The 25253-nt window shown below is 39.9% G+C and overlaps 2 protein-coding genes across 6 annotated transcripts in view; one reads left to right on the top strand and one right to left on the bottom strand.

Annotated features, from left to right (window-relative positions):
* Positions 1–1443: 1443 nt before the first annotated feature.
* On the bottom strand, positions 1444–5519 carry MRPS7 (mitochondrial ribosomal protein S7). Its single transcript, XM_007434081.3, has 5 exons — positions 5367–5519; positions 4641–4832; positions 3758–3821; positions 3052–3219; positions 1444–2069 (listed from the first exon to the last, which is right to left on the bottom strand). The coding sequence occupies exons 1-5, from the start codon at positions 5441–5443 to the stop codon at positions 1848–1850; spliced, it is 723 nt and encodes a 240-aa protein (XP_007434143.1). The 5' UTR covers positions 5444–5519; the 3' UTR covers positions 1444–1847.
* The window catches only part of GGA3 (golgi associated, gamma adaptin ear containing, ARF binding protein 3), a 34627-nt gene continuing 14857 nt past the window's right edge, over positions 5484–25253 (top strand). The window contains exons 1-11 of one of the 5 annotated variants that reach the window (XM_088133317.1): positions 8791–8850; positions 11343–11506; positions 14265–14333; positions 18202–18286; positions 19393–19468; positions 20781–20879; positions 21490–21613; positions 22409–22512; positions 23602–23682; positions 24818–24955; positions 25148–25229. In XM_088133317.1, coding sequence (XP_087989443.1) covers positions 20796–20879; positions 21490–21613; positions 22409–22512; positions 23602–23682; positions 24818–24955; positions 25148–25229 — 613 coding nt within the window. In that variant the 5' untranslated portion in view covers positions 8791–8850; positions 11343–11506; positions 14265–14333; ... (1 more) ...; positions 19393–19468; positions 20781–20795. Of the gene's footprint in view, positions 5631–5711; positions 5731–8547; positions 8851–11342; positions 11507–14264; positions 14334–17639; positions 17886–18201; positions 18287–19392; positions 19469–20780; positions 20880–21489; positions 21614–22408; positions 22513–23601; positions 23683–24817; positions 24956–25147; positions 25230–25253 lie in introns of those variants that run through there. The other 4 variants (XM_088133316.1, XM_088133315.1, XM_088133312.1 and 1 more) reach the window with 4 other exon arrangements.

The raw sequence follows: 25253 nt of genomic DNA, 5'->3' as shown, positions 1-25253 counted from the left end.
ACAGAAGCGTTCGTGACCCGAGGTACCACTGTATAAGACATTTATTTCTGGGACACTGTGCCTGAAAATGAGAAATGCAAATCATAACAGGATGAAAAATGACAACAGAATCAAGACAAAGAAGTCTAAGAGCAAAAACAACAGTATATCAAAACAATGACACAGGAAGAACTTTGAGATAGAGGAGGACATTAACGATCCTAAATAACCAACGACAGCATCTTGCTATGTCAAGTGAGTTGCGTTTCTATATGTCTAATAAAAATGCAGTGCTTGACTGAGAGAGTGAAGAATCAGTATCTTTTGGGGAGAATGACCTGAAACCCTTTGTTTTAGAATCAAGACATGGAGATAGTGGTTAAAAATTGTTAACTGCACATGCAATGCTCTCTATTTCAGGCGAGTTATTGACAGCTAATAAGATCGATGAGCTAAAACACATGTTTGAGCAGTATGAAACCACAGGAAGGAATCCTCAAGAAGAAAGCTTTGGATTGTTTCCCTCTGGGCTAAGAATATAAGCCAGTAAGGCAGCAGCAATTATACTGCTGATTACTGATAATGACACAAACTGGAGCAGATGACTTAAAGTATCACGATTCACTTGCTCTTAAAACTGGCTGTTGAAAACTGGCTTCTGAGTGAAAAACAGGGTGTTTTCTCAAATAAACTTCAAAGACAATGTTTTAAAAGAAATTGTAGGAACATATAAAGGGTTGAATTTTTTTTACCAGAAATAAATTATTTTCCCTCAAATACTGTTTTTAGTCCATCTATCCAAATCTGTTGCTAATAACAATACCTTTAAATTCAGTTTGATAATTTATACTAAGTATCTCTGATACCACTGAAAGCACCCAGAAGCAGCCGATACAATCCAGTTGCTCCTAAAGGCATCCAAGCAAATTAATATTACATCTAGAAAGGGCTATAATCTGGTAATTTACCATCTTCTTTTAATGAAGTTTATTATTCAGGTTCAGATCTTATGGCTTGTGTATATTTCATTAACAAATGAAAACATTAAAATGTTTTGCATTCTTGCTTATTACTTCCAGAAAATATCAGCAAGGTTGAGGCATCACACTCAAGCTTGTGATGTAGATAAGGGGCTTATAATCTGAAATTAGTACATTTTGTTTTTTCAGGCCTTTTGGCTGTAAAATAAACATTACGTTTTGTTATTTAAATGGTAGTAAAGGAGAACAAGCTATACAGTAATTATTTATTTGGATGGAGACAGATTTGAAAAAAAATACAGAAAAACTGCTCACTGTATTTTAAGGGTAAGAATTGTGTGTCCTCATCAATTCTTGCCCATTATGTGGGACGGGTGGGAATACAGACAGACATTCATTCAACTGTTCTCTCATTCATGTTATTTTCAGCAACGAACCTATAAAAGTCTTTGTTCACCAGAGATATCAGAAACAAATCAGAAAGTGGTTTCCATCTTCACTTTTATTTTTCAGCTCTGATCTCCTTCACTCACCTGCTTCTTTTCCTGTTACAGTTTTCCAAAGCACGAATGGAAGCTGAAGAATACCGAGCTACACAGAGGAAATGAGCTAGAAATAAACAGTGGCTTGTACTGATGATATCATTTGGGATATGGCATACCCTAAACATTTCCTTATGTGAGGTTGAAAAAGGGGATCCTGTATTTTAGCTAAGATTTTCTTTAGCTCATATTCTTTGATGAGAGTTGGATGAGAAGTAGGCAATTTCCTGCTCAGATTAGTGATATGCAAAGAAAGGCACATGGAATTAAAACAACAAAAAATGGTCTTCTCTTGCAGCAAAAGTCTTAGTCATCATACACTGAATCCAATAGCATACAACATTCTCTACCCCCATCGAAAATGAGCGAAGGCCCGGTTAGCTTCTGCCATTTTGTGCAACTCATACTTTTTTTTTATAACATTGCCATTATTGTTGAAGGCTTCCAGCAGCTCATCTGAGAGCTTTTCATGCATTAATGTTCGCCTGGGCTTGTTTTCTCTGCATTCTGTGATCATCCACTTCATGGCTAAGAAGTTCCGCCGACTAATCTTCAAAGGAGTTGGTACCTACAAAAAGCAAAAGTCAGGGCTGAATATATTTTTATGTTATAGCATGCTAATTAAGTTTACAATACATGAGGAACCTGCATATGTTTGTCTGACTGCAAAAAATGTTGGAATCAAGGTCTATGTTCCATAAACCAATTGATTTAGGGTAGCAATCCCGGGTGTTTGAGTCTAGCTGAGTGGAGTTGCTTTGGTTGCCATTTTATATTTTACATATTAAGTTGCTTTTTTAATGTTGTGCAGATATTTTATGTGTGTTTATTATTTGCTTTTGATGTATGGCACCCAGAGTCACATTGTTTGAGCAGGGTGGTCCTATAAATCAATTAAACTATTCTGGGATCTCTCCCTGTCACCTGGGAGCTAAAGTGGATGGAGGCTGTTTTCAGCAATGTTATGAGCTTTTCAAAATGCAAGAGGAAATTCTCAGAATGCTTTGGCTTATATGTAAACGTACAAGAATGTATGCAAGAATCCTGGACCGCTGAAGATGATGTCATACAATTTTAAAGCAATTCAAAAGAAAAAAAGCAAGCAGATCTTTGTCTCAATAACTTCATACCTGTAGCATAAATGGATTCAATGAAGTGTGCTTTTTCTGACAGCAGCAAACCTGCCAATCCATAGGTGGAAAGAGGAGTACTTTGTATCCCAATGGAATCATGGATTGCTGGGGTATTTTTATACTACTCATCTATTATGATAATAGCATATTTAAGTTAAAAAAACCACAAACCAAACTAGGTTAAGTTGCAGGAAATTAGATATTTATGATACTAGAGTGTTAGTTCTTTAAAGGACTATTTTTAAGCCATAATATTGTTTGGTTTTGGCTTGGCTGTATATGTGATTGTGGTTTATAAGTTGTTTATGTATAACTTAGTGTTATGTGTGAATCTGCTCATTGTGGGATAGTCATTAAACCATGGTTTAAAAAAATTAGTACATTGTATTAACCCAGCATTCTTTTTTTATGTCTTACCTGATACTTTTTGCCTCCTCTTATGATACCTGTGAGCCCAATTACAGGTTCACAGTTTTTGATTGCTTGATGGAAGATTTTGTAAGGGTTGCACTCAATGTTTTCTTTCAATTTCTCATCAGTTTCATGGTATTTCACAAGTTGCTTCCTCTTAATGGCTTCTAAAGTCTTAATTCCAAACAAAAGTAAAGGAAGGGCTGTGAAGGGTTCACTCAACAAAACAATTTATTCACTATGGAACAAATTTCCATACCCAGATGGACACCAACCAGTACTACTTATCTACATCTCCTCTTACGCAGGACATACAACTTACAAATACATGTAAAGAGCAGGACATTTGAGAAAGATTCACAGATCAGAATCCCAATCTCTCCTTGCCTTCTAGATGTAACAAATATTTTCTCAGTTCTCAGAGTTACTGTTGACTTTTACACTTCTACTGTCTATCAGGAAAATTCCCACCCTTTATCAGATATAATTCTGAAAGGCAGATTTAAAAATACGGCACATAAATAGACCTACATATAATTGGTGATTCTTTTGGCATTTGGCAAGAAGAAAACCAAAGAAATAACTGAATATGCAATGTGTATTAATAGAGGGGTAAGCACTTTTCATATAACTATAAAATAGGAATATTATTTCCTTCCCATATGGCCAATAATCAAGGAAAATCATCAGTAATGTGAAACATTAATTGTACCTGATTCATGATGGATCGTGCCAACATTTTATCACCTCCTTTCATCATCATGTTAATGAATTTGCTGTAATGACAAAATACAAGTGTGATGGTATTAGTACTTAGTAGTTTAAGTATCTTTACCCCAACATAAAATTCCCATAGTTACACAGCTATTACACTGCCCTACTAGGATGGCCTCCATGCAGATTTGGAAGAAAAGCTCAAGTTATTTAATGTTCTCCTTTAATCCTCCAACTACACTCTTAGAATTGGAGACTGATAACTGTGATGATTGTGCGGCTCTTTGACAGAGGGTTACCAACTCCTACACTGGATGCTGGTAGCTGGAGGGGCAGAAACCCAGCCCTTATCCCAGTGCATCATGAAACACCAGAGGAAACTACCAATGCAGCATTATGCAGTCAAAAATCTACACAATGAAAGGTAATAATAATAATAATTAATAATAATCTCTATTTGCAGATTCCATCCACATTTCTGTGATCACACCATCTAGTAAAGGTGCTAGATATCTTTCTCCGCTTACAGCAGCGGTAGAAGCAAATAACTTCGCAAGTCACCAGCAATTTATGGCTGGATTAACATATTAGAATAAATCAGCTGGTTTCCTTGGTTTTGGCTTAACATGTTGTGTGAACTCAAGTCGATTGTAGTTTTTTCAATAAACTATGATACAAAATGGGAACCAGAATGACAAGGAAAGTAAGACCTGAACATAAACTCAGGCTAATATCCTTTTTTGAAAAGGGGCAGCAGATGCTCACAAAATTGGAATAGAAAAATATGGAAAGTATTTTTGAACAATTGTATTAGTTTTTATCATTGTAAGTGTAATTTTAATAAAATTACTATTAAATAATAATAATTTTAAAAAACAGACCTGATCATGGGATCATAGAAAACAGAACTGGTGATGTAGGAACAGGTGGCTTTTATTGGCTGGACTGCTTTGAGTTGCTGTTTATTTTTTTCCTCCTCTGACATCTGCTCTGGAGATTTACGATAAATTTCTTTATTCACTTCTGGATCAAGGAATGAAGGATTGTACCGGCTCCACCTGACTTGAGTCAGCCTTCAAAGGATTTGATGAGCAGAAAAAGCATGTCACACCAATATTTTCAGCCCGCAAGACGTGAAAATATAGAATTCTGCATGTCAACTCCCTTCTCACACGGAGTCCTGTAGTCCAGTCTCTCAGGTGCAACACAAACATTTCAGCCCAAGGTTAGCCAGAATTAAGCGAGCAGAAAGCTCGCTGGCTCCAGTGAGTTTAGACAACGCGCGCAACTTGGCTGACCTTGTCGGGGCTGAAAAGGAAAGAAGCCATGCAAACCGCTCGCAGAATATTGCGTGATTGTGGCCATTTAGTTCTGAGGAGACGAGCACAGGACCAGGCTGTTTAATTTCACAGCAGGAGCGCGACCTGAAGATTTCCTCACAGTACGGTATTTCTACGCACGCTCCCGCCCGGCATGCATGTTGCTCTACGGAGCCATAATGCTAAGTACCGTTCTAGTTAGGGAACCAAATAAATCAACCCCCGCCCCGCCTCCATTACATGGTATCGCCTCAAGCCTTTCACTTCCTCTGAGCCTCCATTCCTTACCCGGGTAGCCAGATCTTCCCACAGCCGCAGAGCCGCTGGGCTAGCCGCCCGACCTTTTCCACCGCGGGGGACGCCATTTTACTTCAGGAGAGCGGCCCAAACGCCTGCCCGGAGGAGGAGCACTGTTGCTCTGGAAACGGCCTTCCGGGGTGGGGCTTTTTCCGTTCCACGCGCCTTTGTGACGCAGCCATCAGCGGGGAAGAGAAGCTCCTTCCGAACGAGAGCCTGGCTTTTTAACGTGCGCAAGCGAGATGGTCATTCCTAGTGAGAAAGCTGGATATGCTTACGTTCCCTTTTTGGTGTATCTGTAAAAAGTGCAGAAGCTTGCCTCACTTGCCGTGTAATCATCTCAATTTCGTGCTGGGTTAGTGAGTGGACCTAAGGGGCTTCCTCCTTCTTCCGGTCCTGGGCAAGGGCTCCTCGCGTATTTAAGCGGTAGAAACTAGGCGCTGGTTGGCACAATAAACCGAGCGGGAGACATAAAAAAATAGGGGAAATAGTGGCTGCGCCGAAAAATGGCTTTAAGAAACTTACCGCCTAAAGGAACGGTTCTAGGAAAAATGCAAATGAGCAGGGCGGCCGTGTTGGAACTTGGAACTACAACTCCCAAAATCCCAAATTGTAATCCTAACCTCTTTGGAAGGTACCGTACTGTGGGAGACTGGGCCGCGCTAGGAATAAAGAATCGTCATTGCTAGTTCACCGTAATTTGCTGTATGAGGATGGGGTGGTGGTCGCCCTTGAAAAGCCCTGGGAAACTGCAGCCCGCGCAAAATGTGTTTTGTAAGCCACCTTTTATGAGTTTGGGATCAAGTACGCTGCTTTTCAGTTTGTTGATGTGCCCAGTGTATTTTTGTCCATCACTAAATGTTAACTAGGAGAAATAAGCTATTTCTAAATCAATCAGTAGAAATGAAGTATTTAGTTAATCAATTTGTATAGCCACCCATCTCAGCAAACGACTCTGGGGCAGCTAGTAAAAGTAAAAATAAAAACAAGTAAAAATAAAACAATTGCAACTACAAAAATTAAAATACTGTATACAGCAGGAGAGAGAGAGAGAGAGAGATCAATATAAGTGATACGTGTATTGTCAAAGTATTCTGTTAAAGGCCATTAATTTTGTACAACCAATTTTTCCTTGTTCTCATACAGTAATAGTACCCCTGAGATTGTTCATACAATTTGAAAGAAAGTCTTTACTAAAAGTGTATAGTCTGATCTCTCTCTGTCCTGATACATATTCATAGGACTGCCCTTAAAAATTTCAGTGGTCATACAAGAAAGGATAACAAAATAAGGCAAAGACAAGAAATCAGCATTGTGATAGATGGATGAATGTTTCACATGGATACTAAGAGTTCTGAAACAATCTTTCCAAACTGGTGACATTAGTCAAGAAAAATGTCAAGTGATGCATATTTGAGTTTAAAAAACCCTATTTAGGGGAGGATGAATGGAGGCTGAACTGGCATAAAAATGGTTGGCTTTTGTGTTGAATAAAATATCAGATCAGTGTGTGTGGCTGAGTAAAAGAGGAAGTTGTTGGAGAGCATTAGGGAAGAGACTGAAAAAAAGTATACATAATATTACATCTGTGGTGCACCCCCTTTGGAAATACTGTTTAATTTTGGTTGTCACCAAAATTTGTTGAAAGTGATAACTAAAATTACAAACAGCTTGAGAGAAGTCCCACATGCAGAATGATTACAAAGCTTGGTTTTTATTTTTAGTTTAGGAGGGGAAAAAGTACTATGATAGAAGTTTAAATGTATGAATGACGGAGAGCAAGTGGCTAGAAATTATACTTTCTGCTTAAAATATTAGAATCCAATAAATTTGAGAGGAGATTCAGGAAAAGAAAAGACCTCACGTAATGCACTATAAATTTATGGAATTCATGGCTACAAGCTGAGGTACTAGCCCCTTAGTTCAGATGGCTTTAAACATGGATTAATCATGGGAAACTATCATTGGCTAATATAGAAGGAAAATGGGGGAGGCATCTGAAGGCCATCTCAGAGCCTGGTCAAACTAACATCTCTCCTTCTCCCCATAAGGCTATTTATCCCATAGAAATAATCCTGATTACTTTTTTAAAAACTATGCAATATGAACTGGAAAGATTTGTGTCTGGAAAAGCAGGCTGTCAAACAAGCACACAGACAAAAGAACAAATAAATATTGGCTGTCGTAACAATGTAGCTGCCAAATTCAGAGATACGATATTAGCACTGGCTGTCAAAAAAATAACAGTGATAAAGGAAAACATATCTTGTTCTCACAGACATTTGCCTCATCTTATTGCTAAATTTCAATGGTCTTTGTGCTTCCTCTTTTATATTTTGTTCTAATCCCATATTTATTGTATTTATTCTACCATTTCCATTATTTCATAACTTACATTGAGATTTTTTTAACACTAAGGTGGGATAGAAATATATGTAATAACTAAAAATGCTAATACATGCTAATGAAGGGAAAGGCAAACAACAGAGTTATTGTCTTGATGGCCTGATTGCAAAATCCCAGAAGGCATCTGATTAGGAAAACATTTAATGTGGGTGGATGGGTCCAGAGAGGTTCTTCTACACCCTTATAGATATGAAGATCTATTTTATTTAATCTTTGATTTTCACAACTCTTGTGCTACTGCAAGGGAGCCAGTGGTACATAGTCCTGGGGTCCCAACTTTTTTGAGTCAGAAGACACATTTGAAATGTTAAGAATGAATGACTGCATATTCTCACACCGTAGTTGCCATGGTAGGTGTGGCCAATCACAAAGCACCTATATATCAGCAAACAAACCTTTGGTTACAGCCTCCTGTATGTTATTTTCCTAAAAATACCTCCATGTTGGGGGATGGCATTATGTAAGCTAGGTTGCAATCTTGAAGGAAAAGTGTGACACAAAAGCATATAGGAACTTTACGCTGTATAGGTGAAGATCTGATTTAAGTGTTTAAGATATAATTCTGTCGAGTTTGTCCTACAGTAAGGATGCATACAATCTCGATTTTTATGAACAGCTTTGGGGTCTCATTTGCCAATGCCGGGGAGGTATTTAGGGGAAAGCTGCCTGCTTTTTCCTAGGCAGAACCATTCTGTTTAAACTATAGTCGACCTATTTGAATAGACGATCGCGACCGTCGCAGCGAGCCTGAGACGCGGGAATGAGAATCCTGGCAAGAACAAGAGCAACCTGATCGCAGAAAAATTATTTATTTAGCGACTGAACAACAAAAAATGGCATCTCACACATGGATCGTGCATGGGTCGCAGAAAAAAGAGGGCGTGAATGACGCCCGCCGCGAGAGGGCGCTGCGAAAGGAGAAGAAGCGGACTCTCCCCCGCCCCCCGCGGCTTAGGCGGGGCCTGGCCGGCTCGGCGCTGCCGTGGCGTAACCGGATCGGGGGGCGGAGCCTCCAAGCCAGCCGGCAACATGGCGGAGGCGGAAGGGGAAAGCTTGGAGTCCTGGCTGAGTGAGTAACCCCTGCCCTCTTTCCTGCCGCCGTGCAAGGCGGCGGCGGCGGCGGCGGCGGCCGCCGCAAGAGTCTCGCTTCATCTCGCCTCGGGAAGGAAGGCGCGTTGGGAATGGGTGGAAGGGAGGGGGTGCGTTTGCACCGCCGGAGAGGAGCGCGAATGGGACTATGACAGCCAAGGAAGATCTGACGGAGCGGAGGAGGGAGAAGGAGCGGGGTGGCTTTGGCCCTGATCGGGGCTGGAAGCGGCGGGGCCGGCTCGAAAGGCTGTGGCGGGGCTGCTCTGTGCCGCCAAAGGCTCATCAGCTGGACGAGCCGGCGTCTCCTTTCCTGTCGCTCTTAGAACTACGGGAAGCCCACGGAGAGCTCGGGGGCGCTGCGTGTTGTCCTTTGCCTCTGCCCACCCTGGCTTCTCAGCCTCTTGCGGTCCGGCCTTCTGGTTCCCCTCTGATCCAGAGCCCGTGTGCCGTTCCTGCTGATTGCAAGCGAGCCCCTGCCACGTTTCCTCCCTTCTCCCGCTTCCCCTAGTTCTGGATTTCAAAAGTTGGTGCTTCTGCAGAACTTCCCCTTTTTGAGTTGGAGGGAAAACCCACTTGGCCAAGACCACCACCCTCCGCTATCAGGCCATGCTTGGAGGGTATCAGACTGGAACTGGAGGGGTGTGGGTTCAACTCCTTTTGAGCCATGAAGGTCTGCTGGAGTTGGTATCTTCGGCCCTTAACCTACATTATAGGGTTGATGTGGGCATGGAAGTAGAGGTGCCACCTTAAGCTTCTTAAAAGAAAACTAAATTAAAGTTGCCACTGTGGTTGATAGTAATAGTGTTACAGTTATCTGGGAAGACCATAGAGCTACATATTCTGTCCTATGTATCCCACCCTGATTTTCCATATCTTCCTTTTAGAAATGGTATTCCATTTGGGGAAATCAGGAAAACCAGTGTCAAAGTATCATAGTAGGAGAGGTGAACTAGGAAAATCTTGGTTTAAACTTCACTACAACAGTTCATTCCCTAGGTATTCTTAGGCAAGGTACTTCCTAACAAGTTTAGCTCTGTATTTGTAGTAGAGGAATAATAATGTTCGCTATTTTACAAGGCTGTTGTGAGGATGATTTGGATAACATTTATGATATTTCTGAAGAATTGAAAAGTGCTGTGTTTATTAATGTCCACTTCTGCATTGTTCCAGTTCCAGTGTATGACAGCATTGCTTCTACCCACTTCCTCTCCACTCCACTTTATATTGTTAAAATATTTTTTAATTAACTATAGGAATGTGCTTACTAAATGGAGCACTTCCTCTTGACTCTAACAAGGTCATATATTTCTCTGGCAGTAGACAAGTTATTATAATGTACTCTGGTTACAAATTATATCAACTGTGTAATTTTTGGCAGTAGAGCTTATCCTTTAGAGCAGCGTTTCTCAACCTTGGCAATTTTAAGATGTGTGGACTTCAACTCCCAGAATTCCCCAGCCAGCTGGGGAATTCTGGGAGTTGAAGTCCACACATCCTAAAGTTACCAAGGTTGAGAAACCCTGCTTTAGAGTATTTTTATGGTTCCGTGATTACTTCATTTACTTTGGAACATATCAAAATTGTTTTTTTCCCCTCACTTTTATTTGTTACAAAAAAGATCCCATTTCCTGAAATACACACTTTATTTCTACTATCCTCTTATTTCCCTCCTCTTTCCATCCATTTATTTGTAGTTACTCATTAGTACCGATTTTGGCCTGGTCATAATCTTCCAGCTTTGTAATTCCTAGTCTGTTCTACAGTTTCTAAATGCTATTGGAAAAAATGCCTTTTTTTTTCTTTCTGCTTGGAACTGCCAGTGAGGTGTTATGTTTTGCCTGTTGCAATAAATGAGGAAAAATTAGTGCACTTCAATGAACAATACACTCAGGCAGTTAAACCAAAACTCTGAGTTGCATTGGCAGTAGTTGAAGACTCCTGCAGTCTGGCTCCATTAAACAGTGATTCATTTCTAAAAGGAGGAAAGTAATGAAATTCTATGTAGATTTTGCTCTGTTAAATAACCATATTTCTTTCCTTGGGCTCTCTGTAGATTTGCATTTTCAAGTTTTCTAAGTAAATCATATTCTGGTTTATTGTTCAGTATATACCAAAATTGCATAATTCTTCAAGAGATATTTTAAATTGTAGAAATGGTATAAAGAAGGGGAACAAATGTATCAGAGGTTTAAGAATCCAAGAAGAGCTTTGGTTAGTCAGACCAAAGTTCTGTCTCATCCAGCATCCTATCTGTTGCAGTGGCAATCAGATATTTCTGGGAGGCCTACAAGTAAGACCACGTGGCAGTACCTTATTCAGTTGTTACTCCCAGTGACCGATACCCTTACCGTTAGCCCTTGGTAAACTTTGAAGTGCATTGCCTACATGTGGTGTGTCCTTAGTTTGCTCCAAATGCTTCACCTATATTATGTCAAAGTGAACAAGATTAATGTTGTTATTCTCATATTGCAGACAGAAGTCTGATGCTGAGATAATTGTTTGCCGGTTAGTACTTGAATGGGAGATCAGATCACCAGAGAATAACAAAGCTGTGGGTTAGACAATTCTGGGAAAAAAGCAGTTGCAAACCCGTTTTCTACTGTTGCCAAGAAAAAAACCTGCATAGCTTTGTCCAGGTATTCACCAGATTGGCATCCTTAACTCAAAAACTGCTTTACCATTTTTAAGGCTGCATAACAAATGCATAATGACAATGAGATTGGAAGGCATGAATTTCATGGTACATTGTTCAGCCTCTTAGCCAATGTCCTTTATCACTTCTTTTGTGCATTGTCTCATGGATAACCAGTAGAGTGCATTGTCTCATGGATAATCGGTAGAGTGATTAAGAGGAAGTTCCTGTCTTGGGCAGGGCTCAGGAGGGAGATAGTAGAAAGCCAATATTATTTGTTGAACCAGCTCTGCTTTGCTTTGAGTCGGCATAGACAATGTTCTTTCCATTAATTTTCATGGAAAGAAAGATTAAATTTGAGAAAACTCCACTTGATTAAAACAAAAACAAAACCTTCTTGGCTGCCACACCAGTCCCTCTCTTTCCTCTTAGAATGATTCTTTTAATACAGTTTATTTAAAATAGCAGATTGAAAGCCTTTTCTAGTTCAAGTCAAGTATGGAAATAGGTTGCTTCACATATTCTAGATATAATTGTTATAACATGTATGTGTGAGTCAGTTATCACAAATCAAAGATCACAAGTAGATTGTTCATAGTTGCTCAAGAAAATGCTAGTTTTTTTCATCTATATTGGGCTCTGACATCAACTATTAAGGTAATTAAGTTCTTTTACTGCTGCTGTTCTGTGGTGCTAACCTTAAATATTTCATTTGTTAAAAAATGTGCTTTATTTTATTTAGATTTCTAATTATTGGCAAAGAGCCTTGGATGGTAATTGGAATAGGAATTCCCTAAATTAAAAAGTGTGAATTAGTGTTTTTCATATTCTCATATCTTCAATTTTAAAAACTCAATTACAGTGGTACCTCTACTTACGAACGCCCCTACTTACGAAATTTTCAAGATATGATCAGCTCCGGCCCCAAAAATTTACCTCTACTTACGAATTTGCCTCGACTTACGAGCCATTTTCCTCCCGTTCCACGTGGTCTGTGGCCATTTTTCCGCCCGTGCCATGTGGTCCGCAGTCATTTTTCCGCCCGTTCCATGTGGTCCACGGCCATTTTCCGCCCGTTCCACATGGTCCGCGGCCATTTTTCTGCCTGTGCCACGTGGTCCGTGGCCATTTTCTGCCCATTCCACGTGGTCTGTGGCCATTTTTCCGCCTGTTCCACGTGGTCCGTGGCCATTTCCTGCCCGTTCCACATGGTCCGCAGCCATTTTTCCGCCCCTGACATGTGGTCCGTGGCCATTTTCCGCCTGTTCCACGTCGTCCGCGGCCATTTTCTTCCTGTTCCACATGGTCCGCGGCCATTTTTCCATCCGTTCCACGTGGTCCGTGGCCGTTTTTCTGCCCCTGACACGTGGTCCGCGGCCATTTTCCACCCATTCCACGTGGTCCGCGGCCATTTTCCTGCCCGTTCCACGTGGTCCGCTGCCATTTCCACCCGTTCCACGTGGTCCACGGCCATTTTCCACCCGCTCCACGTGGTCCGCGGCCATTTTTCCGCCCCTGACGTGGTCCGCGGCCATTTTCCGCCCGTTCCACGTGGTCTGCAGCCATTTTCCGCCTGTTCCACATGGTCCGCGGCCATTTTTCCATCCGTTCCACATGGTCCGCAGCCGTTTTTCTGCCCCTGACACGTGGTCCATGGCCATTTTCCGCCCGTTCCACGTGGTCCGCGGCCATTTTTCTGCCCGTTCCACGTGGTCCGCTGCCATTTTCCACCCGTTCCACGTGGTCCGCGGCCATTTTTCTGCCCGCTCCACGTGGTCCGCTGCCATTTTCCACCCGTTCCACGTGGTCCGCGGCCATTTTTCTGCCCGTTCCACGTGGTCCGCTGCCATTTTCCACCCGTTCCACGTGGTCCGTGGCCATTTTTCTGCCCGCTCCACGTGGTTCGTGGCCATTTTTCTGCCCGTTCCATGTGGTCCGTGGCTGTTTTTCCGCCCCTGCTGCGTGGTCCGCGGATGCTGGAACTGATTAATGGTAATTACATTGAACCTTATGGGAAAATTTACTTCGACTTGCGACCAACTCGAGTTGCGATCAGAGTCACGGAACGGATTAAGTTCGTAAATAGAGGTACCACTGTACGTTAACAAAAAACTTACTTTAAAACTCTTACATAATTTGCTTTGAAGTGTCAGTCTACTCCTAGCATCTAGCTTTTAAAGTATTAGCTAGAAATGAAGAAATGACTGACTTCAAAAATTAAAGAGAGAGGAAAAAAAGATGCATAAAATTAAAGGCACACATCCAGTGCAATGCCCGGTTTCTCTGCCTCATTAAATCGGAGTTGCCAATTCCAGTTAAACCAATCAATTCTGTCTCCTTGTGTCAGAAGCTACACTCCAAAAAAGACAAGGCCATGACAAAAATAATTAGAACTACAGGTAGTCCCCGGGTTAAGAACGCCCACTTTACGGATGACCCATAGTTAAGAATGGAGCCTATTGTAGCAAAATTCGAGTTAAATACACAATGGTTTGAGCATTACACAATACTACTTATACAATATTCTACAATAACACTGTTCTGGCTTACATACAAATTTGACTTAAGGGCAGACCTTGGGAATGGAACTTGTTTTTAAACTGGGAACTATCTGTACTGATTAAAATTAATTGCTTGTAAAATAAGTTACCTCACTTACGAAATTAATAGATCTCCTAACTTCATATATCAAATATTCTGTCTCTCACTCACAAACCACTCTCACATAAGACACATGCCCACATTTTCCTCCTCTCTTCCAGCAGAACCAGCCAAGAAGAAGAAGAAAAAAAGCAGGATGGAAATGGGGTGAACAGTTGCTGCATTGGAAGGCAAGAGAAAGATGGGAGGAGGGGAAACAAAACTGGATGGAGATGGGGAAGGAGAAAGACGTAACCAAACAGGAAAGGAAATGCAAGAGAGAAGTCACGCTTTAGCTTTACAAAAGAGTTATATTCACCAGACACAGCCCTTCCCAAGTCATCTTCAAAGCTATCCAGTGTTTTCAGCAGAATTGTTTCCTGTGTTCAGGAGCTTCTCTTGGTATAACTGAACATACTTGTTTTGGAGGGGGATATAACTTCTCTTGGTATAACTGAACATAGTTGTTTTGTTGTGACTTCCTGTTCAGAAAATATGGTAGATGTTATTGTTACACATTTAAAAAACTCTGGCTGTGACCGATAAAACTATGGAGGTACTATGGAGGAATATTGGTATTTTTAAAACAAAAACACTTCTGGATTCATTACATCCATATTCTAATATTGAAATATTAAAACAATTAAGCAAATGAAGAGCAAAAAGAGGGAAAAATGTTGCACTCTTCTACATAGAAGCCTCCTAAACTTAAGACAAAATAAAACTAACTGGTACAGGTTCCTGACCTATAAAATAGAATAAATTTTTGCATGATGGCATCTCTACTGCTGGTTTTATATTATTTTTCTGGCATAGACATGATGTCTGCTTGTTTTTTGTGTGTCCAGTTAATACTAATTTCATTCACAATTACTCTCTCAAAGGCCCAGCGTTATGTATCCTCTTCTTGTGGTTGTCCTTTTCTTATTATCATTTTGTTCTTCAGGTTTAAAGTTTAATCCCATTAAACTCCAAAGGATCTGTTGCTTTTGCTGCCATCACCAAATCCTTTCTTGGTGTTTAAAATATTTTGTTTTCTTCCTGTGTTTCATTATAATATGTGAGGTAACATGACTAGGTGGATCTCAGGGAAGATATAGAACAACACAGTCATTTTGTTAATGTTTAAACAAAGAATTGAACTATATTGAACTAATTTGAGTAAATTGCTTAAAATGGGTTACAAAGAGGTTCTCTTAATATCACAAAATAACTGGGCTGTCAGTCCTTGCCTTCCCTGCAGTAAATATATACTCATAAACCTGTCAGTTTTACAGTTGGAGATTTCCCTAGGACTAGGACTCCAAGTTTCCCTCAGACACATCCTTCCACTCACAGCTCCCAAATCCCTCTCTTCTCAGTTCTCACCTCCCTCTGGAATAAAAGCCCAGAGGAAAGTCCTGCCTTACCATGAATTGACTGGCATTTCTCCTACCCAATGATCACATCCTGCAGACTCAATATGTCTTTGTTCTGCATCCATGGTGTTATTTCCGGTGCCAGTTCTCTTTCAAAAGCATAACTTATTTGGAATTTTCTTTTCCTTTTTCCTTTTTCCTTCCCCCCTCCCTCCCTCCCTCCCTCCCTCCCTTTTTTGTTATGGGTTTTCTGCAGTCCATACAGTATATGCATTCAAGCAGGAAATAACAATTATATTTTGAAATTAGGACCATCAGATGACTGCTCAGTCATCTTTTTGTAATTTAGGAGGACACAATTTAATCACAGATATTTGCATTATAATTTGCTTGCTCATAATATTAAGTATTCCTTGTTTAGATTCTTGGTTACCCACAGTAGCACAGGGTTTGTGATGATATCATTATGGCTTTTCCTTTTTTTGTCATATAATGGACTATTATGTCCTATGAGTACTCAAGGTTTGTAGGGGAAGTTGATATTGTCTGATGGAATCAGATCCATTCAAGATAGAAAAAGTCAAATACCAGTAGTAGATAAAGTTGCTGCTGGTCAAGGCCAAACTCTTATAATGTAAGGACCTTGGAGAGCTCCAAGGCAGCCATACTGACTGGAACCTTACTCAATCCGTGTAACCCCCAATGGATTGTTAAAGGCTCCTAAGTGAATTAGGGAATCAATTTTACTTGGATGCCTTTTGTTTTTGTGAGGCTTGGAATGGGAGGTTTTGCCAAGGATTCACTCAGAAAGTGACAGTTCTGTGACCTCTGATCAGGCAGGCCCTGGATACCTATTGATCATCCTTCCTCTGGGAAAGCAGTCTGTTTGTTATCCTCATCAGAGACATCTGCTGTGAAATGAAAGTATTCAGGGATCTGGTTTTCTTTGAACCCAAATAAATTGCTTTGTAGAGCATTGTGTTTGGAAGAAACTCACTGGAATTATGTTCTCAATGAAAAACTATAATTTGACTTTGGTTTAGTGTATTATGTGAAAGCCAGTTGTTGCATGTTAAAAAATTGTGGTTAAACAAACTACGGCAAAATGTGAACCTAGTCATTGTCTTTTTTCATGGACATTCTGTTTGCTACCCAGTCATTCTCTCATCACTGAACTCCAATAATTCAGTTTTTGAGTCTTGTCCCTGTTCTGAAGAGATCTGACTTGCTGCTGTATTTCTACCGTAATGAAACACGTACAGTGTACCCTTCTGGGGGTTTGATTGGAGTCATTGAAAATTCAGGTTATGCTTGAAGCTAGTGCTTTGCTTTACAACATGCTAGATTCCCATTCATTTTTTAAAAATTACAATAATTGAAAAAAAAAGAAAAGAAAATGAGATGGGGCAGAGAGCTTCGTTGTCTCCAGGAAACATTTTGATAGGCATGTTGATGCCCCCAGGTGCCAGCTATGGCAGAATAAAAGTTGTCCTCCTGGAAGCACTTGGTGTTCCCCCCCCCTCTTTTCTCCATACAGATGCAGCTCTCCTTTTAAAACATCTCACAAATAAATAACTTCCAAAAAGCTTTCTGTATCTCAGATAAAAGAACTAAAACACTAGCTGTTACATTTGATTAGAAGCCCCTGACACTCTCTCCTGCTTGCTGTTTAAACTATTGGCAGAGCTGCAATAAGTAAAAACTCCTCTGATGTATCCTGTACACCTCATATTGGGGATTTTTAGGACAGGTTCTTGTGCACAGTGTGTTTCAGGTTATGGGCTTTGGGGTGACTCTTTCCCCATTGGGTCATCTGCTAAGGAATGCTGTACCGCTTGCATTGGGCCTGTCCTAAACACAGGCCAGGGCTCTCTTGTTCCTTCCCACAAACTGAAAATATCCTCTGGGAAATCCCCTCTGTCCTCCTGCAGCAATCTGTCCCTGGGGAAAGTTTGGTAGCAGTAGGCAAATTGTCTTCCCTTCCTTCTGTTCTCTTTGATGTCTCCCAGATAAATCCCCCTAAAGATATTTTTGGGAAGTGATTTCTTGCTAATGGTTTTTTTTGGGGAGGGAGTGTTCTGGTAGGCACCGTTGAATAGTGCTGCACAAAACATTGAAAGAGAAGTGCTCCACAGCACGTGGGAGTGAATGTGAAGCAGTTCTTTTTCCAATAATGGAAGCAGTGGTATCTTCTGAAAGGCTTGCCTCACTGCTCTGGAAGCTGCTCTGGCAGTCTCTGCATGCATGTCGGTGCCCAACCGGTTTGCTGTGTTCACAGGTGTTTGGGAAATGGGGAACAGCTTCTGAACCAGCTGCATGAGCCTTTCGCTGTTTCCTTTTATTCATTCTATTTATGTCCTGCCTTTCCTCTACAAGCTCAAGAAGGTATATGTAGCATCCCTTCTCTAGTTTTTCTCCATAACAGCTCTGTGTGATTGATAGCTTGGACTAAAAGATAGTGACAGGCTCAGAGTCACCCAGTGAGTTTTCATGGTTGTCATGGATTTGGATCTGGTATCCCTGGTTTTTAGTCATTACACCATGTGAAATGTTTTTGTTTCTCCCAAAGTTTTTTGGGAAGGAGAAAGGGAGTTAGGTGTACTAATGTATTACTTATCAACTACTGCTTGTCAGAAAGAAGCTTGAGATTTAAAAAAAAAAATCATTTTGGATCAATGCCTTTGCTTTTTCTTTTCACCAGACAAAGCCACCAACCCTCTGAATAGGCAGGAAGACTGGGAGTATATTATTGGCTTCTGTGATCAGATCAACAAAGAACTTGAAGGGTTTGTATCCAAAACTATCCAGACTGTATCACAAGGTTTTATTGCAGAAGGAATGTTTTAGAAAGCTACAGGATTTGATCCTTAGTTTAATACAGTTCATGTGATGGATCAAACTCCTGTGATATGTAATACTTGCTTTTGATATATATTTAATACTTTGCATTTTCAAATATGAAAACTGCAGAGAATATTTTTATAGGTTGTGTGACAAAGTACTCCATGAATATGGCTAGGGGTAGGTTCTAAATCCAAGGATAAGTTTCAGAACATTTTATATCATTTCCTGATTCTGATAGCTTTTGGAATATGAGGGATGTCAGTTGCTCTTTTCAGGTGTTTCATCCTCATAATATTGCAATGATCATAAATGTTAGTAGGTGCATGGGATTTAAATGTTTCTAGAACAAAATTAGGTTTTTGTCAACAAATGTCATGAATTGTAGTATTTGGGGTTATAGGAAAGCGTTATCTTTCCAACATTGAGAAAATGAAGGGCACTAAATTTGCTGTTACCAGTCCTTAAAGTACACACTTTGGCTTGGGGTGCTCCAAGATGTATGCCTTTGCTCTGCACGATACTTGAGAACGCAAGAACACTCCCAAGATAGAAAATGTAACCCTGGCAGAGAATTTGGAGACCAAAGAAGTGCTATTTGGGGCTCACTTTGACTGCATCCTTGTCTGTGTCATTTTATAAAACTAGATTGGGATGTGAAGCTGACAGACCACAATGGTTGCTCTTTTTTTTTTTTGCATCATAAATCTTGGAAGTTTCAGCTCTCTCCTTTTTTCCCCCTGAAGTTATATTTAACTTTTATATTTAAGGATAGCATTTTGAAAATGAGATTGCTGCATATGCAGGGGCAGCTATGAAAATGAAACATTTTCTACTGTTCCGTATTTCCCAAGCCCTAGTGTGAGTAAACAGAAGTATCTGAAATAATCTCAGATTGTTTCTCCTGTTTAGCCTTAGCACTCTCTCTCTGTTCTCAATGTTGAGGTAATAGTTTTTTTTCAGGGACAAAGAACAGTGGTCTCCTATCTTTCTCTGAATGTGGCCAGGTACATGAGGAATGCTATTTAAATAAATACCTTATTTATTTCAGTCCACAGATAGCTGTTAGATTGCTGGCTCATAAAATCCAGTCACCACAGGAATGGGAAGCAGTCCAGGCCTTGACAGTAGGTGTTCCTTACCTCTGTTCTCAAATTCTGGATTTGCATGCAGATTAGTATCTTCATGGAGTAAAATGATCAGTGGTGTTACAAAGAGTTGTTTAGATTAAAGAAGATTGGCCTCATGGGATCATAAGCCTCTTTTGTGGCAAATTTTGGATTATTTTGCTTATTATTTTATTACCCTCTAGCTCTAACTATGGAACAGAGATCTGAATAATGGCTTCACGTATGAGAAAAAGTGTAGGATTAGGGCTATGTTTGCCTTAACATTTTACTTAGAAATAGGTTTGTACCTTTATGGTTTTGAAGTAAAATGTAAGACTATATAATTGTGGGTATGTTTAAAGTTACTGGCATAGTTGGCATTAGGTAAGAAAGGACATTAATGCCTCAACAACTTTCTGTTAAGTCTTGTGGGCTGATACGAATGCAGTCCTCTTTCTTAAATGCATAACTTGGAAGGTCAGAAGTCAGTTCTTTCAGATGTAAAATAAATGCTTTCCTGAGCTATCACATACTAAAATGGTTTAATAATGTCAAACTGGTATCTCCATTTCATTTTGCTGAGTTATGTGATTTATGGGCTGTGTTCGCACAATATACTTAGTTAGGTCAATGAGGATGGATTATTGTGTCATGGTAATATCAAAACGTCATTTTCTGACCTAGTAAATTAACTCTGAATGGGTTAGACTTACCTCCAAGAAGAGGATACCTAGTATTCTTGAAAGTTAAATTATCTCTACGTAGTCATCTAATATTACTCCATCCATGTCGTTAACTCTTTTAATGTCCACAATGGAGACAAAGTCCTAGAGAATCCCCATGAAAAAGGGGCTTCGCTAGGCACTTCATCTTTGGTTCTTGCAGTTTCCATTCACAGTTCTTGTGGCCACTTTGAGGCAGGGAAAAGAGGAGAAGGAACAGAGAAAGGTGGGCTGGGTATGGCCTAATTTCAAAATGCCAGTTCACATTGTGCCTTCCCTGCAAGCTGCTAGTTGGAGGAAAGAAGACAATGTCAGAAAGAGTGGGGAAAGGTTATTGATTTATTTAAAGCTATTAGCAAGGGGAATCTATGTCCGTACCGTTGGTCTTATCCACAATGAGGCCCCCAACAGATTATCCCTGAAGGAATGTGGCTCTCAACAGAAAACATTTTCCACCTTTATCTTACATGAAATCGTGATGGTATAGATAGCACTAGGTGATTTCACAGGCAGCCTGTAACTTATCTGAGATGCATTGGGGAACTTCTTTCAGGTAGGCCTATCGTGATTCTTGATACTTACTTCATGTTTGTTTACTCGACTTGTAGGTGCTGGAAGCTTGTATGAAGAACTGTGGGCGCAGATTTCATAATGAAGTAGGGAAGTTTCGTTTTTTAAATGAACTAATAAAAGTTGTATCTCCCAAGGTTAGTATTATTTCTATTTTCTATATTTGTATCTGTATGTGGATTGTTCATATCCCCCAAACATAGTTTTTCCAGGCACATCCTCCAAGGATAAATCAGGCTATAAGTAACTGAACTGCATCTACACTTAAAAAGTGCTTTACTCTGTTTGAGCTGTTTCTAGTGTATAATGCACAACTTGGTAGGCAGAGAAAGGAATCATTCAAGGAGGATATGTGCAATTCAGATAATTAAGGAATTTTACACTGCAGTTCTATGTGCTTTAACCTGGGATTGAGTCCCACTGAATTTAGCAAGACTTACTTCTGAATACATATGCCCAGGATTGCCTTGACAAGGTTCAGATACTGATGGCATGTTGAATCATTTTGATGGTGCATTAAACACACACACACACACACACACACACACTGTTCTCAATTCACAGAAGTTATTTTTGGAAATTTGTTTTGGCCAAGTGTTTGACTAGTTTATTGACATACAGGTCAGTTTCTTAAGATACTGCATTTGTAATATAGTTGACCTTACAGATAACTTATGGTTCAAAAATGATTATTTCATTTGGGGGCAGAGAAACTTAAACATTTTACCTTCTTGCGTATTCTTGCAGTACTTGGGAGACAGAGTGTCAGAAAAGGTCAAAACCAAAATAATTGAGCTGCTGTACAGCTGGACAGTTGCTTTGCCAGATGAATCCAAAATCAAAGATGCCTACTACATGTTGAAAAGACAAGGTAGATAATTGTTTCCTGCACCATTTTTTCCTCCTTTGTAACTTGATAGGATTTTGTCATATTGTAATAACAGAAGGAGGAACTTCAATATATTACACAGGAACTTAATTCATGTTATAAAATAGTATAGAAAAACCTTCCCTCCACAAAATCTTGTGGAATTTTCAGTGTTGTAATGATGCAGTTCTGGATACAGTTGATAGTCAGTCCATACACTGAATGCTGATTACATTCTTGCCATTTAGATGTAAAGCTTCTTTTGAGTTTTAGGGTTAACAGGGTCAAATGAAGCTTGCTAAATCTAATTCAGCCTTCCCCAAATTACTACTATTCAGATAGGTAGAATTACAGCTTTTATCATCCCCTAGTAATATTTTCTTGAGCATGGTGGGTGAGATGATGAAAGTTATAGTTCTACACAACTGGAGGCCATAAAGTTAGGGAAGGATGGCCTATATCAGCTTTGCCCAACCTGGGCATCTTCCAGTGTGTGGATTTCAACTCCCATAATTCCCTAGCCAGGCATGGCCACTGCTTAGCATCCTGAGGGTTGAAGTTCACACAGCTGGAGGGAAGCCAGGCTAGGGAAAACTGATCTGGATAAAGAGAAAAAGTGTGTTTTAAAACAGAAATGTTGCATGATGAGTTGTAAAGATTCAAGGGCATTTGCCTGTCTGAAGGTGATCTGGGTACTGTTATTCAAAAGCAGGAGGGTAGCAGTGGAAAGAGAGAAGCAAGTTCAAGCTCTTCAGATACTTTGATATGACTTTGCTGTGGTTTTCTTTTTGCTTTCAGGCATTGTTCTGTCTGATCCTGTTATTCCTGTGGAGAAAACTCTAATTCCCTCTCCACCACCTCGTCCCAAAAACCCTGTGTTTGATGATGAGGAGAAATCCAAGGTAAAGTAGAAGCCACAACTATAGTAATATGCAACAGGCAAGTTCTATTGTGCTGCTTTTCATGGGATAGAGAATATAAAACTGGGATCCAGTAACTCTCCTGCTCCCTCTCTATTTGTAGTCTTAAAAATGTTCAAGAATGAATGTTTCAAACAGTTCTTATTTCCCATGAATGTTGTAGCACAACAACTCTTATTTTGGAAGCAACTGCAAATACTTCTTGCCCTTGCTTGTTCTGAGGGTAGAAACACTTAGGTTACACTTTTTAAGTGTAAAAAAACACTCAGGTGAAGTGTTCACAAATTCCTACCTCTTACATGATATAAATATTACTTATAACAACCTTCTAAATGAGGTAATACTGTTTTCCCTATTTGTTGATAATTTCCCTATTTCTTCGTGTGTGAAGAAAATGTTTTGCTTTGGTCATCCTCTAAATTTAGGGCTAAACTGAACGGTTTAGGTTGTTTGGCATCATACTAATTCACATCTTATAGTTACGTGTTATGAATATGATTTGTTTTTCTTCTGAGGAAGGAAAATGTGGAAGTGGCTGAGATCAGTCATTAAAAGGCCATCTACTCATCTTACTCTAGTCTAGTCTATGTATGTATTTAATACATAAGCTTGCTTTTCATTAAAAATAATTCCAAAGTGGGGGACAATCAGACAGCCCAATAAAAACATGTAGAATTCAAAACACAGAACCACTGAAAATTACAACCATCTTTTTCTTGTAAGCAAAACTTTGCCTTCATTCAGTTGCTATAGTTCCAGGCTCCCAGACCTAACATTCTCCAGAAAACATGGCAATCCAGAAGTGGCTTTGCCAACTGCAGGGCTGGCTGTGAGGAAATTGGTGGTTCTCTTTGTTCACAAGCTTAGATACAATCCAACAAGATCAGTGGGTTTTGCTGTTGTGTGTATAGGCCACATTTCACCCCAAACAGTGTTCCAGAAGGTTGAGGTTAGAATGCCCAAAGTCAGAATTTGATGGTTCAAATATTCATCTGGAATAGGAGCAAATAAGATTAGGGTTAGGGTTCCTTCAGTGAAGTGTTTTTATTTACTTATTTTTCCTTTTTGCAGCTTTTAGCTAAACTGTTGAAAAGCAAAAATCCAGATGATTTACAAGAAGCAAACAAGCTTATTAAATCTATGGTGAAAGAGGTGAGACTGAAAACTTAATAATACTGTAGAAGTGATGATTGCTTGGAACTTGTTTTATAGCTTCAAGTATTTTAGAATCTTTTTAATCCAGGCCATTAGTTACCAGAAACTTAAATATTTTGATCCTCTAGTAATAAGATTTTGGTTTCCTTATGACCAAATTCAAGTTCTTATCTCTGTGTAAAATTATATCTGGAGGTTGTGTAAGAAATAAGACAAGCTTATCAATGATTTGTAGCACCACTCTACCTTCCAACTCTGGAATTAGAGAGTTATTCTTAATGGGTTCTATTATCTTCACCTTACTGGCTCATTGGTTTACTCATGTCTGTATCATATGACAAAGAGCCAGTTTGGTGTAGTGGTGAAGACGCCAAGCTAGAAGCCAGGAGACTGTGAGTTCTAGTTCTGCCTTAGACACAAGCCTAGTGGGGTGACCTTGGGCTGGTCACTTTCAGCCCTAGGAAGGAAACAAACTACTCCTGAAAATCTTGCCAAGGAAACTGTGATGTCTAATCCAGGTAGTCACCAGGAGTCAGCAGTGACCCAAAGACCCCCCCCCCAAATCATATGACAAGATAGCTGTGCTTCCATCAGTTGAATCAGTGCCATTGTTCCATAACTCAGTACCCTGCAGATGTGTTGGACTACAACACTCATTCGCACCCAGCATGGAATTTTCCTTGCCAAAATATCCTCCCTTCCTTTTTGCTATTTCACTCTCCTTATTAATTTCATATAGTTTCTTGGTTTTATTTTTAGTTTTTCTTCCCCTGCATATTTTGTGGTATAGTATTCATCCTTTCCTTCTCAAGTTCCTTAGCCTCTGTAATAAAATTCTTACTTTAAATAATTAAAAGTGATCTAGCAGATCAGTTAAAACTAGTCTTCTGCTCATTTATATAATGGTATGAAGTGATTCTTATTTTTTTGTGTTAAGATTGGTCTGTTTTGTATAAAGTATTCCTAAAAGCTTTTTTTAAGCATTTCAGATAGCAGGACTTTGTAGCCATAATTCTAGAAACACTGATGGGAAATATGTGGTCTCTTGAGCTCTTTAATCAACCTGTCCTGAATTATAAGGTGAAATAAAAAGAGTAAACTTATTTTAGCACTTTTGTTTTCAAAACGGAAGGATGAGGCTCGGATACAAAAAGTAACGAAGCGCATGCATACTTTGGAGGAGGTGAACAACAATGTGAAATTGTTGAATGAGATGTTGGTCCACTACAGCAAAGAAGACTCTTCCGAGGCTGATAAAGAGCTCATGAAGGTTGGCGTGAATCTTTTCCTTATATAATAGTTAGCTCTTGTCATCTGTTGTTACCCAAACCAAAAAGACAAAGAGCTGCCAGTATCAGTCAGGTGGCTACACTTTAATCACTCCATGGATAGACATGAATAAGGATTGTACATCTCTGTTTTGGCTTAATTACCTCTTTTCTCTTGTCCTTTCCTCACACAGGAACTCTATGACAGATGTGAAACCAAGAGGCGGACATTATTCAAGCTGGCCAGTGAAACAGAAGATAATGACAGCAGTTTGGGTAACTGGGACTGTTTCTTTGCAG

This window comes from Python bivittatus, unplaced genomic scaffold, assembly GCF_059951505.1.
Source record: "Python bivittatus isolate LINGU-HERP-01145 unplaced genomic scaffold, Pbiv_v1 ctg000080_np1212, whole genome shotgun sequence".
NCBI classification, from domain to species: domain Eukaryota; kingdom Metazoa; phylum Chordata; class Lepidosauria; order Squamata; family Pythonidae; genus Python; species Python bivittatus.
The sequence above is the reverse complement of the archived record's forward strand: the minus strand, read 5'-3'. Positions and strand labels throughout refer to the sequence as shown.